General features: G+C 33.7%; 1 protein-coding gene across 1 annotated transcript in view; it reads left to right on the forward strand.

Moving 5' to 3' along the window:
* The window catches only part of ADAMTS19 (ADAM metallopeptidase with thrombospondin type 1 motif 19), a 289,571-nt gene that overhangs the window by 129,321 nt on the left and 144,810 nt on the right, over positions 1–15,440 (forward strand). Inside the window, exon 8 of the mRNA XM_059919450.1 lies at positions 7,873–7,978. Within this exon, the coding sequence (XP_059775433.1) occupies positions 7,873–7,978 (106 nt within the window). The remainder of the gene's footprint in view (positions 1–7,872; positions 7,979–15,440) is intronic.

A 15,440-nucleotide genomic window follows, 5' to 3' on the forward strand; every position in this document is an offset into this window, starting at 1 on the left:
AATTTTTTTATGGTTGTTCTATCAGCGATTAAGAGACATGTTAAAGTCTCCCAGTTTAATTATGGATTTGTCCATTTCTCCTCGTAATGCTGTTCATTTTTGCTTTCTGTATTTTGAGCCTACAGATAAAAGTTGTGAAATCTCCTTATTGTAGTAACCCTTTTATCATAAAACAAAAATCCCTTTATCTCTCCTGATGCTTGTGGCTTAAACAATTTGCTATAATTTTGTACATTTGTAGTATTTATATTATTACCCCTGATCTGTTTTGGTTAATGTTTACATATTACATCATTTTCTATTCTTTTACTTTTAACTTATCTATATCCTTATATTTAAGGTGTATGTATCTCTTGTAAGCAGAGTAGAGTTGTGGTTTATTTTTATTATGCAGTTCTATAATCTTAGTATGAATTTAGCATAGTTAGTCTTTTTTTTTTAATGAAATTTCTGGTATAAAATGTGAGCTTTCTATTTGTTTCATTTTTAATTTTATTTCTTTTTCTTTTTCTCTCTGTTCTTGCTTTTTTATATAAGTAAATCTAATATTTGTGTGCCATTTTCTATATTTAAAACTGTTGATTATATATTATTTTACTATTCTTTTGAAATTACCCTATGTGTTACGACATGTATCCTTTTACTACTTTCCTAATATTGCTAGAACTTTTGAACACTTGAACTCCATTTATCCCCCCACTATATGTTGTTGCATGTATTTTAGTTCTCTGTATTTTAAAATTGGAAGACATTAAAATTAGTGTTTTGTGTATTTGATATTTATTTACAGTTGCTCATATAGTTACTCTTTCTGGTATTCTTTTTTTCCTCTGTATTTCCATGTTGATTCTGGGATTTTTCCTTCTGTTTGAAGAAAATTCTTTAACATTTCTTTACACCAATAATTTTTTCTTATTAATTTTTTAATGTATTGAAGTAACATTGGTTTATAACATTATATGTTTCATGTGTGCATTATATTTTGACTTCTGTGTATGCTGTAGCATGCTTACAATCAAAAGTTTAGTTTTCATCTGTCACCATGCATTTGAACCCCTTTACCTATTTTGCCCTCCCCCCTGCCCCTTCCCCTTTGGTAACCACTACTCTGTTCTCTGTATCTTTGTGTTTTTATTTGGTTTGGTTTGTTTATTTATTTTGTTTTTGTTCATTTATATTACACATGAGTGAAATCATATGGTGTTTGTCTTTCTTCATCTGCATATTTCACTTAGCATAATTCCTTCAAGGTCCAACCACATTGTTGCAAATAGCAAGATTTCATCCTTTTTTAGTGGCTGAAAAGTATTATACTGTATGTATGTACCACATCTTCTTTATTCATTCATCCATTGATGGGCACTTATGTTATTTCCATATCTTGATTCTTGTAAATAATTTGTAGCCACTATGGAAAACAGTATGGACAGTGGTTAAAAAATTAAGACTAGATATAGCTATTCCTTTTCTGGATATTTATCTGAAGAATGAAAACACTAATTCAAAAAGATATAAGCACTCCTATCTTTATCACAGCATTCTCTACACCAATATTTTAATATAAAGTATCATTAGGAAGGGGTTTCTTTCTCTCATTTACAAAAAGATGCATTTGGTTTGTGGTGGCCCAGTGAATGTGGATTTCAAGCTCCCTATCTTTATGTTAAAAATGCCTTTACTTCATCATTTAATCTCTAGTTTTTATGTAGAGGTAACTTCCCTCTCACAGTGAACCTTTTCTTTACTTGGTTTGTAATTTTTATTTGTGAGCTAATCTTAAGTCAGCTTTCCTGTGGGAATTTTATGTTTACTGAGATGATATCATAGTGATATTTCATTTATTTTTACTTAACTGACAAGGAAATCCCTAATCCTTGTATGATCCCCAAATTGTAGGATCAATTTGTACATTACATTCATGGTTTAGTATTCTTGTGGCTTCACACCTATGTATGATGGTGGCTTGGAGTTTTGATTCGTTTATCGAGTCTTTTCTAGCATACCCAGAATTTATTTTGAGCCAGAGTTCCTTGCTGCTTTCCTGCATATGGATTTTTAAAGTTATTTTCAAGTATGTTTGAAAGTCATTAACAGCAGCTATTCCAGGCTTTCTGATTTGTGTATGGATCTCAGTTCCTTACTCACTAATACCTGTCACTGCAGATATTTTGAAACCACGCCCATTATTTAATAAGACTTGTATCTTATATGATACCCAGGCTCTGACAGCATTAACTCATGATCTTATCACTCCAGATTGAATTTTTTTAAGCTTCATTCCTGTACCTGAGAATTGTTTTTACTTCAACCTTAGCTATACATTCAAAAATTTGTATATTACATATTATTTGGCATCTCTATGTGTTTTTCAGAAAAGGAGTCTCATTCTACGTGACATGAGAACATAAAAACAATATTTTAATGTCTAAACAATATTCTGCCTTATTTGACCACAGAGTTTCACCGTACTTTTCATTAAACTAATACCGTTTTTGTTGTCATTAGAAGTCACTTTTTTTCTTAGTATTCATAGAAACTGTACTGTTAAGAATGTTATAGGTTACTTAAACATTTAAGAGGATCTGGAAGTCTATTTTTAATTACTATTATAACTATACTGATATTAGATGTATAACTTATATAACTGTACTTTTATAGTCCTAGATCATCATCTTGTCTTTTAATGGAACAGAGGCAGACAATTAGCAAACTAGTAAAGCAAGTTATTGTTTTAAAATATGTTCAAGGCCCAATTTGAATGTAATTGTTAAGTGGGTTTTACATTATCTGGGCATCATTATTAAAATATTATAATTTTTTTTTCAAATTTGTGGATGAAATACATTTGATTCTTCTAAATTATATTTTTTATTTAAGGCCCTGCATTGAATCACATTTTATATTAGTCTTTCTATGCATTTCCTTTAAAGTACCCCTTACTGAGAATGTACCAAATACAGTGTTGATGCAGGGATGTACTACAGGGCCTGCACATTTAAGGAACATAAGCGTCCCTCTGTCAGTAACATCAGCTCATAAGCATTTTTTTACGCTTTTCCCTGATCAGTCCTTTGTTCAGGAATTCTACCCCCCAACTTCCACTTCCTTTCCCTGGCTCACCTCTGCCCACTCAGTGATACCGCCAAGCTATTTCCCTCTCTAAAAGTCTTTCCTGCTTTGATTTCCCCTATTCAGTGTCTTTTGTAAGTTATTCTCCCATAATATCCTACGTACATCTTTATGTCGCAGAACATTTTTTAAATGGGTGTTTGTGGGGCTCAGGCTCCTGAAAGCAGTGCTCAGCATGTATTCATTTTTGTACCTTGGGGACCTGTCCCACATTACATTACATTAGGCCTCAAGAAATCATAGGACTCATAGGTAAAAACTTAGCTCATAGGGTGCAATCATAAGATAAATTACTTACCTAGGATTATGCAGTATTTTGTGCCAGGAAAGCCAGGATTTTGAACTAAGGTGGTTTAGCTAGTGTTTAAAGGCAGCAGTTTGGGAGCTGGACAACTTACTTTTGGTAGGATACGTCCATTTGATCACATTAAAAACTCTGATATCCTGATTAGGCCGTTGTTGTAACATGTATCCTGTAGGGTTTTAGAAGTTTCTGATCATCTTGATGAGGTGTATCATATCAGGTCCAGGATAGTGTGTTTTGTTTTCAGATGAGAGATTCTCTTGACTCCTGGTGCATGATTTGATTCATTTTTAGATGACAAATTAGAAGTTGTTTTGGTTTCCTTTGTGTTTTCAGAATTTCTACATTAAAAGAGGGCTTTAAAAAGCGTCTGTATTATAGCTATCTTTAAATAACAGCTGTGTTAAATCCTTTCCTCTCCTAACCTCTACCCCTTATTATAATAGGAAACATGTGGGTTCTTGAAAGGATCTGAAAAGCATGGGCTTTTAAACAGAATAATGCAAGTCATTTAAATTAGTCATGGTTACAATTATTCTCCATAACTTTTAAGTCAAAGAAAATCTCCTCGGTGTGCCAAATGTAAGAACAATGAAATTCAAACTTATCAGAAACTTAGGTGAAGATTTTGACTTTACATTTCAGTGAAAGAAGAATAGCAGTAGAGGGTCGTTTTTGGTTGTTAAATTACACCTTGATCTAGAAGACATTGTATTAATTACTATTCAAATTTCATAAACATGATTATCGTATTTATGTCTTTAATTTTCTTACTATAAAACTATTATAAACACTTACATGAATTTGGAAAATGGGAAAAAAGGGAGAAAAGTTACCCACAATCTCTTCACATAATACAGTTGCTGTAAACAATTTAGCATATTTATGTGGTCTTTTGGTTTTCCTATGAAAATGTGGTGATTTGGATTTTTTAACACTTAGTTGTGATCATTCCTCTATGTCAATATGTATTCATCATTTTTGAATTTTATTTTATATAAATTTATATTTTACAGTATAAAATATGTCTTGTATATTATAAATTATCATTTTTACCACCATATGTTTTTATATGACCACACAGTAGTCATTGATTTCCCATAAACTGGTGAAGAATTTAGGGCTCCCAGAGAGGTCACTGTTCATTCTTTCTCTTCCCCTGTACCACAGGGCTGGTGCTGAGAAGATACCAAAGTTGTACACCTTCTGCATTCCTCTTACTTCCCACTGTTGCTTCTAAATCAAAATCTCTCTTGCCCTCATATAAAAACTCAGCATTTGAAGCTGAAGCTTGAGCTTTACCATCATGTCCCTCACTGTCACTGTGATTGATCCATCTCCTTGATTCTCACTCACATTTCCTATGGATGTTGGCCACCTTTCCCACCTAAGTTCTTTGTGATCATGTGCAATTTCATGTTCATGGAATCAGTCCCCCCAACACTACTTAATTATTCTTTGACCTCAGCCTCTACCTCTGCCCTTCTTTACTCTCATGGCAATACCTAATCATGTCATGGAATTTCAGCTCTGAAATCTAAAAATCCCTAAATCTATCTCTTATCACAGTCTCCAATACTTTTTTTGGAAAGTGTCTGTTCTTTTACCTCCATTCTCCTGACCACTGTACTCATTTCTCCCAAGTATCAGGCTCTGACTTTACTTCACTTATCAAGCATATAGCCTTTACAAGGTCTATCCCTTCTCTCACTCTCAGTTTTACTGCCAACTCTTACACCCTAGGATTCTTCCTTTATACCCGATCTACAAAATCTCAGCTCTCTTTCCTATTTCTCTCGGTTGCTATTTCCAATAGCCATCCACCTTTGACCCATGCATCAGATGACATTGCCTCCTTTTTCACTTAGACACACAAGAATATTAGAAATTAAGTTCCTTAACTTAACAAGCTATATCTTTCAAAGTCCTTACGGCAGTCATCTCCATTGTGAAACTGTAAACATTCCTATTAAAGTCAGCAGGGAAAACACAGAGCTCAATACCACACATATTTCAACAGTATGTTGAAAACCCTAGCCAATGTAGTAACATTACAGAAAAATATGGAAAAAATATGTAAATATACAACAAAAATAATAATATAGAAAATAAAAGAATTTAAAACAAGTGACAATACTATTTTTATTTGGGAACAGTATATTTGAATGGGTATGGGAGAAGAAATGTAAAACTTATTAAAGTGGCTAAATTTGATATGTGCTGGTTCATGTAGCAAAGGGATATATGACATGATGACAAACCACATTGGCTGAATTTTAATCTGCATATGGTGATGGAATTATTTTAGTTGTGGTGAAAAACGTGGTGAAATATATGGGCATTCTAAAGGAAATTTTGTACCAAACAGTGGTCATCAGCATGCTAATTATAGTTGAGCTTGATTTAGAATTTTTGCAGAACGTTTAATCTCAAATTATATATTTTTTAAAAATCTTAAAATGCTCAAGAGACTTTTAATATCCTTTTAAGAGGAGATACTTTTCTTTCACCCTCCATCTCTCCCTTCCTTCTTTCTTCCTTCCTTCTTCCGTTCAATTATGACACAAGTTCAGTTACTCCTAAATCTTAGTTTTCCGTTTTTTGTTGTTTTAATAAGTACCTGATTTAGCACTCCTAAAATTCACACTACGTTTAAGAATTTTTTAAAGTTTTTATGTCACTTATCGTTTAATGGAACTAGATAAGAACATGTTTTTCTCCTCTTTCTCTTCTTCTCCCTTCTGTTTATTACTACCTTCATCTTTCCTTCCCACTTTATCTTGATTTAACCCTGGAATAATTTCAGTTGCCTTAATAAGCCAAATGAAGTAGGTCTTATCATCTCTCTATTCATTCATTCATCCATCCATCCACCCATCCATTAATAGAGAAGTTATTCATCTATTTGTGGATTTGAAATGTCTATAAGATCTATTTTAATTTCTAAATACTTAGAGAAAATAACATATGTATATTTAATCTCTTGGCTGTTTCTTCCTGTAGTTATATGTTTTAAATAACCTGTTTATACTACATTTTGCTTAACAAATATATCTTCATTTGTCTGATAGGCCAGTAGATACCAGGCCTTGACATTCAACATGAAGGTTTGAAAGAGTAGTTAAGGATAAACTTTGAACTAATCTCCATTTTCAACCCTCCAGCAGTGCCTCTCCTCAAACCTTGTGTGCCTCAGTCTTGAGCCTCTCTGAGGTTCTACCAGGCTCATAAAATCCTTCTCTCCTGTCATGTGGGCTGTGGCTCCACTAAATCAGTCCGTGTTCCTTCATGAATCTTCTCTTTCCAAAACCTGGGCAAGGTGGTTTATTGTTTTATTTAAATTTAATTATTCCTTACCATTATTCTTTAAGTTTCTGGAGAAAAAAAGTCACAAGCATTCAGCTAACCATCTTTAATTAGGGGCAGCTCTGCTCTAAATTGTAATCAGAGGCAAAATAAAATTAGCTGGTAAATGTATTCATCTTTGGTAGTCATGTGATCTTTTGCAAATCATTTTACCTGTCCTGGCTTTAATTTTTTCATAAAATGAGCTTACATGTATTTTATAAGGATATGAGAATTAGAGAACATACAATTAATTCAAAAAATAACAATTTTTTTTAAAGCAAGTAACTTTTGTTACTTGAAGATACATTAAAACATACTCTTGGAAGATTATAGTTCCTTGTATTAAATGATATTTATTCAGGAGTATATCTGAATTAGTAAAATAGTACATAAATCTTTGACTAAAGAGTATTAGTGATTTCAGGTATTATCCTCTTTACTAATAATTTAAACCAAAAGATCAAATGTCTTGCTGAAATTTTTGTCTTAAATAATATTTCAGTATCATGTACTCCATGGTCAGATCATCTTATTAGCTAAGAAATTTTCAAAGGAAACATTTTCAGTTTTCCAAGTACCATAGATAGTTTTTATGTTACGTTAGTTAAAATGGTATTTCATAAAATAAAATTTCAAAATTTTATTAACTAAAAATATAAATGTGAGTTCAAGAATCTTATAAATGTAGTTTATTTTAGGGTATTTCTTTGAAACTAGGTTTCAAGAATTGAAAAATATTTAAATAATCATTGCTTTTTCATTTACATTTTCTAAGTTGTAACTGTTTATCTTACATGACAATGAAAAGTGGTATTTATAAAATGTATGTTTATGGTATGCCTTTTGAGAACTGTATAATTGATAAAATAATTTCATCTAAAATATAAAATTGAAAAGAATATTAACAGTTTATTGAGTGACATATACATATGCATTTTCTCCTGAAATTGTTTTTAGGGGCTGGATATCACAGTTTAATATTGATATATTTGAGGGGGAAAACTATCATTTTTCTTTTCTTCTATTAATACCAAGCACAAATATTTGCATTTTAATTCTGACATTTGATAATTAACGTTTGTGTTTTCTAGGTATAGCTTACTTGAGTGGAATGTGTAGTGAAAAGAGAAAATGTATTATTGCTGAAGACAATGGCCTGAACCTTGCATTTACAATTGCTCATGAAATGGGCCACAAGTAAGTAAGAATCCTGGCTATGCTAATATATTAGCACGTACATTTGTAATCTGAGTTATTGAATTACATGCATATCTTTTCATTTTTTGCTTTGAGCCTAAGTTTTTTTAAATTAGGTAAATGAGGAGGCAGAGAAGATCATTTAAATTTGAAGAGTGTCTTCTGGTTGTTGTAACCATTCCTGATACTCTGAATGAAATCTTACTACATTATTAAAATCCTCATCAGGACAATTGTTACATGGCACATGATTCATTTCACTCGCATTTCCAAATGATATAAACCTTGCAATAATCATGACACTACACAACTGTGCATTATTCAAGCATCCAAGGAAAACACTATGCACAAGTAAAAATAGTTCCAGCTTCTAATAGTACCTGTTTGTTATTATCCACTACAGAGCAAAGGAATTAATCTGTACAGTTTAGGAGTAATGCATCTGGAAGAGAATTAAACTGGACACACAATTCATGTGTAATGAACATTAAGTATGTCTCAGGCATAATTCTAAGTAAGCACTTTACATAAATTATTTCACTTAAAACTCACAAAAAGCAGGGATTTCATTTTACAGATAATAAAAATAGCAATAATAATTAGTGGTAGCAATACTTATATAGCACTTACTATGTGCCAGGCACATTTCTACATGCTTTATGTATCCCCACAGCGTTCTTGTCAGGTAGACTGTAAGAGTACCCATCTTATAGGGAAGAAAACTGAAGTACAGAGAGGTTAATTTACCCTCCCAAAGTTATAAAAATACTATGATGGAGGAAGGATTTGAACTCAAGTCATCTAACTCAGGTCATACTGTTCTGAATTTCTTCATTAAGTTGTCTACTATCTTTGGACCTTGGATTCCTCATCAATAAAATGGGGATAATATCTGTGTTATGAGGTTGGTTTGGGATTCAAATGACATAAGAAATAGACACATATTTACAGGAAATACATTATAGTAGAATGGTGTGAGTTAGGGAATCAGACTTAATTTTGACTGTAGGCTTCTCTACATGCTAGCAGTATCAGCAGTACAGATGAAAAGTATTTTAATTGAACTCAGATTTACTGAAGTCCTACTCAGGGAGGTGATCTTTATGGAGACCTCTTTGGTCAAAGACATATTTAGTTTGGCCAGCAGTGTTTCAAAAATTGAATCAGTTGCCAACATTAAAAAGTATAAGTTTGACATGAAAATTCAAATTTCCAGACCTGGCAACATTAGACTCACAGTCCCATATGGCAGCCATTCCTTGGAGTTGAGTAGCGTCTGTACCATTTAGGCTGGGCCCATCTTTCCCAGCTCATCACAGGCGGCAGCACTCTGCTATCGTGCACCCAGCTGACTTCGTTTTCATTACATACCTGGACTCTGTAGACAGTTGCGTAAACTTGTGTTGGCAGTGGATTGACTGGTAAAGGAAAACTTAGACAAAAACTTATATACCACATAACGGTGTTTGTTTAAAAAAGCTCTTTTTATTAGAGTAAACTGAAGTATAGGAAAATAATCAAGTCATAATTATACAGCCCTATGAATTATCAAAAATTGAATGCACCCATGTACCCATAACCTAGTCCAAGAAATAGGATATTATCAGCAGGGATTGATTTTTGATGTCACTGTTTTCAGATGTGTAGGTACACTTTCATTTTCTCCCATGCAGGATTTCAGTAGTCATTCAAGTGCTCTAGAATATATGAGGAGTTTGTTATTTGAAAAAGAAACAAGAAAAGATAAATACACTTTAAAATCATTATCCTTTAGGGAAAGTATGCAGTACAATGACCTCATTCAGTATTTCACACCAGGAATCATAGGATTTAGATTCTTAATTCCAATACAGTTTTCATAATTTAAAGATGTTTCAGTTTAATCAAAATAGGAAAAACCACATGTATCATTTGAATGAAAAATGCTGACAATAATGTTTAGAGGTGAGAAAAAGTTATTGTTAAAAATATTTTAAGACAGTGCATATTAATCATAAATACAATTTCTATAAATTAAATGTAAGTTTCTGAATAATTAAAATTTTTACTTCAGCCATGCATTAACAGTTTGGTAGACAAGCTGAGTATCTTTTTATGAAACAGACATTAAATAATTTTGTCAAGTACCCTGAATACTAGAGGGTTCACTTTAAAAAGAAATTTTAGAGTTTAAAAGCAATTTCTTTTAAACTAATTTCTTCAGTCTGTGTTATATTCTAAAACATAGGAAAAACAGTAATTAAAGGAACCAACCACAGTACAAGTTGCTTTATTAATATGCAAAGGCTCGGTCAAGAACCTACAACTACTTAAACAAAAAACTAAATGATATAATTTAAGGAAAGGCCACTTCAGCTTTATGTAGTAGAAACATTGGTTTATGACCAGGAACTCAGGTTGGAATGGCTAAAATGGTAGTCAAATATTATTTTATTTGACTTTTATAGAGCTGTACCCAAAATCAATAGAGATGTGCCAAAGGTATGTGTAATGCTTGATGGATTAATACCAGGACATGTGATATATGTTGAACTACTTAGCTGCTAAAAATTCTCCTTACCAGTAAGCAATATTTGTCTCAAAAGTAGAGGCTAAAATTTTTCTTGCTGCTAGATAGTGGGAGACAATAGCAGTGAGAGTAATGGTGTCTTCATAAAGAACAAACAAACAGCAGGAAGTTCATCCATATAAATTACATCATCATCATCCAGTGTAGGATAAAAAGCACAATGAAACAAAAATATAGGAAGAGGAAATAAAAAACAATGTTCATATACACATAGCTTCTCACATAGGGAAAGTTTTCATAGATGTTAGAGAAGTATATTTATGGATTCTATGTGCATGTGCGCGCGCACACAAACACACACACACACACACACCCCAACAGAGCTCTTTTACTTAGAGGTATAATTAAGATTCAGCTACTTAAGTGAAGCTACTTAATTCTTATTTTTTTTGCTTTTTGGATTTCTTTCTTTTTTTGGTTATAATTTCTTCCAGTATATTCAATATATTTCCTGTAGGCAGAAATGGATTGTTTAATTTTTCAACCCACAGTTTAAGAAAGGCAGAATGATTTTATCTGAACTTGTCAATTCAAGAATACATTTATAATTACACATGAAATGATTCTAAATTGATTTGAGTGTATTTATGATTGTTGCCTTGAATTTGATCTCTAGAAATTCCCAGAGCAACTCCACGTATAGCTGGAAAAGTCAATATGGGCCACCAAGTAATAAAACTGTCTCTTGAGGGGGGTGAGAATTTAAGTAATTGAAGTGAACAAAAATATCCTTCTTTTACTATTGCAAAAGAATCTTATGTAATGTCTGCAAAAATATATTAAAATTTTCCTTAGAGAAATTACCAATTAAAAATCTTATATGGGGCTTCCCTGGTGGCGCAGTGGTTGAGAATCTGCCTGCTAATGCAGGGGACACGGGTTCGAGCCCTGGTCTGGGAAGATCCCACATGCCGCGGAGCAACGGGGCCCGTGAGCCACAGCTACTGAGCCTGCGCGTCTGGAGCCTGTGCTCCGCAACAAGAGAGGCCGCAATAGTGAGAGGCCCGCGCACTGCAATGAAGAGTGGCCCCCACTTGCCACAACTAGAGAAAGCCCTCGCACAGAAACGAAGACCCAACACAGCCAAAAATAAAAAAAAAAAAAAAAAAAAAAAATCTTATATGTAATTATATACAAAAGTGTGAGTTAGAATCCATAGCAAGAAAGAGGAAATAAATGATTTATACCAATATTTTATGATTCCTTTCCAAAATTATTTTTCTTTCTAAATGATAGGTCAGGGGAGTGATTATTTTTCTTATAACCAAAAATTTCAACAATAGAATGTTTTTATTGGTATTTAGTGGTTTTATACTCATGAAATACAGATAGGACTTTCATTAATTTACTGTGATGAAGGCTAAAACTTTATTTTTATAAATAAAATACCTTATGAAATTGTTCATAACTTTGACAGGGTTTGTGAATACATATGTATACATATATTCACTATATTTCATATGTCTTATAACACCTTTATGAACAAAATTTCTTAAAGTAAGAGATTATACTTTGATTTCAAGCTATAATTTATTATTAATATATTAATTGTGGTTACATTACTGTGCGTGGGGAGAGAGTCCCCAAGACCACCCTCAGGTTCAGTGATTTGCTAGAAGGACTCATAAAATTCAGCCAAGCTGTTTTACTCATAATGATAGTTTATTACAGTAAAAGGATATAGATTAAAATCAGCAAAGGAAAAAGGCACATAGGGCAGGGTCCAGGGGACACCTGGCGCAAGCTCCCACTTGTCCTCTTCTAGTGGAGTTGTACAGGCAATGCTTAATTCTCTCAATAATAATGTCTTGAGAGCACGCACATTATACTGCCAACTAGAGAAGCTAACCTGGGCCTTGGTACTCAGGGTTTTTAGTGGAATTTAGTCACGTAGGCATGGCTGACCACCTATTCCCTACAGAGGTCAAGCTGTTCTAAGTCCCCCACCACAAATCATATTTTTAGTATTAACTATGGGACATGTCCCAGGGCCCCCAAGTAAACAAAGATACTTTTTTATTAGGCAGGATATTTCAAGAGCTTAGAGTTAGCTCTGAGGAGCAAGGCAAGTCCCAGACCTTTGTTTAGAATATGCAGGTTTGGGACCACACAAACCAGTGGAGTTAACTCTCAGCTGCACAATTACACAGTATTTTTAAAGTTTTAGAATATCATATTTATATTAGGTTACTAAAGGCTATCTAATAACAATTTAAAAGTCTTCTTTTATTATCAGACATTGTACTAAACAGTTTATTCATATCTAATCCAATCTCACAGAAGTCTTGAACTAAGTATTATCATCTTTTTACAGATGAGGAAACTGAAGCTAATAGAGATTACTTTTTCAGGAGTTCTTCTGATGTTAAGGACATTCTTTTTTGATCAAATATATTGTTAAGATCTTCCTAGTTCTCTTAGTTTAATCTTGTCTTTTAAAGTTTTTGACCTGCAGACTGTTTTTTAGTAGTCAAATCTCATATTATTTTTTCTATAGTTTTTTGCAATTGGAAGTGCTTCCTCATTCTACAATTAGGAAAATATTTTTGTCTAGTTGTTTTCTGTTTCCTTCCCCTCCCGCTCTCTCTCTCTCGTCTCTCTTTATTGCCATATAACACTTGAAGGTCATCTAGAATCTACTTTAGTGTATGTAGTACAATTCTCTCCACTGAATTTGATTTTCTCATTAGCTGCTCAATAACTGATCTTATATTGGAAATGTGGTCTCTGATGAGGTAAGGAGCTATGCCAGAATATAGCACATTGCTCGCTTTGTTGAAAAAGTCTTGAAATTTAAAAAAAAATCAGTTGAACTAAACTGTGGGCTTAATGATGTAGCTGATTTACATTCTAGTGCCAGCTGCTTATCTAGTTACAAATCTGTAAAAAAAAGAGTTCACCTTCTGGCAGCCATTGCCCAGACCACACTTTGAGTAGCCCTGTTACATAACAGTTATTCACTCTAAGTCAGTATTACATAGGAGTCACATTTCGTTGCCAGAGAGAGGAATGTTTTTATTTTTAGCCTGAAAGGCGGTTTTTATTTGAATTGTTTATCTCTGTCCTCATATATTCTGTGCAGTCCTTTTAGACATAAATTCTGTGATACAATCCATTGCAAATAATAAAAGTTGTTCTTTTGTACACATTTTTAGTGATATTTTAGATTTGTTTGTTATATAAATGTGTGTGTGTGTATGTACCATATATACATATCACATACTTTTTCCTTTAGGGCCACAAATAATTCAGCCCTCTCTGTGAATTCCAACTAAAAGTAAAATAAACCCTTTAATATCGGGTAAGCTTTTACTAAAACTTAGCCCCAGGTCTTAGATATTATAAAATACATACATTATTATGGAAATAATAATTTGAAAGATAATTGTTAGTAACATAATCCTGTGAGTATTTTTCTGACCTTGCTGTATCTGGAGATTTATTGGGCAGCAAAACTTTACACTGACTTAGCACATTGCGACCAAAGACTTCTGCTCCCACCTGAGGAAGGAAGGCAATAATATTAGCTTTACTTTAGGGATGATGCTTGCCAAAGCTAATCATCACAGCTAATAAGTGACTGAGTGGATGTTCAAAGTCAAGTCTGTCCAAATCCAAAGCCCATGTTGTTAATTACTGTGCTCTGTCAGAAATGCGGATGGGTACTTCTAACTCACTTAACTTACTTCTGGGCTGGCTCTTTATTATCTATCCCCAACCTCATGTCTTCAGCCATACTTCACACTATGCTCCCTCTCATTCTCAGCACTGCAGCCACATTAGAGTTCTTACCGTGTTTCTAATGTACCATGGTTCTTCACACTGCAGGACATTGGCACATGCTACACCCTCTACCTTACAAGGATGGGAACATCTTTGAGTAATTATCTCCTACTGATCATAATTCACACATCTTATCAATAACCATTTCCTATGGGATGTGTTCTGTGTAGGTCAGTCTATTAAACACCTAATGCCACCATCTCTTTATAAATGTGTATTCATTCATCTCTTCATAGGCTTTAAGCTCCCAGGGGTAATGAACCATGCCTATTTTTTATTATCATAAGATTCCTAATCCATTTGATAGTGCTCGGTACATACTAGGCAAATGATAAACATGTGTTAAATAAGTGAATGTTTTAATATAGTAATTATCTTAGTAAAATATTCTCATGTGTAGAATGTCAATGAAATTTTATTATAGAAAAGGTGCTGTATGCACACTCAAATTGTTTAGAGCATTTTTAGCTATTGTATGAAACTTTTAATAAGTTACTAGGTAAAGTTTTATTAAAATAATATCATGGGGTTTTTTTAATTTATTTATTTATTTATTTATTTTTGGCTGTTTTGGGTCTTCGTTGCTGTGCACAGGCTTTCTCTAGTTGCGGCAAGCGGGGGCTCTAGGACGTGTGGGCTTTAGTAGTTGTGGCACACAGGCTCAGTAGTTATGGCTCGCAGGCTCTAGAGCACAGGCTCAATAGTCGTGGTGCACGGGCTTAGTTGTTCCGCGGCATGTGGCATCCTCCTGAACCAGGACTTGAACCCGTGTCCCCTGCATTGGCAGGCGGATTATTAACCCCTGTGCCACCAGGGAAGTCCCCATGTGTTTTTAAATATACCCAAGGCTACATGGAGTGAGACTTTATTCCAGCATGCACATGCAGAAATGATTCCCCACACCCTAGAAGTGCTCCCCCCTGAGGTCTTCCTATCACAGTAAGTGGAAGCTCCATCCTTCCAGTTACTCAGCCAAACACCATGAAACTGTCCTTGAGCCCTCGCTGTTTCTCGCTCTCAACATTCTATTCATCAGCTGTTGACTCCACCTTCATAATACATCCAGAATCTGATTACTTCTCGCTAATTCTCCTGCTACCACTCTGGGAC

The sequence above is a fragment of the Balaenoptera ricei genome, chromosome 3 (assembly GCF_028023285.1).
Source record: "Balaenoptera ricei isolate mBalRic1 chromosome 3, mBalRic1.hap2, whole genome shotgun sequence".
Lineage (NCBI taxonomy): Eukaryota > Metazoa > Chordata > Mammalia > Artiodactyla > Balaenopteridae > Balaenoptera > Balaenoptera ricei.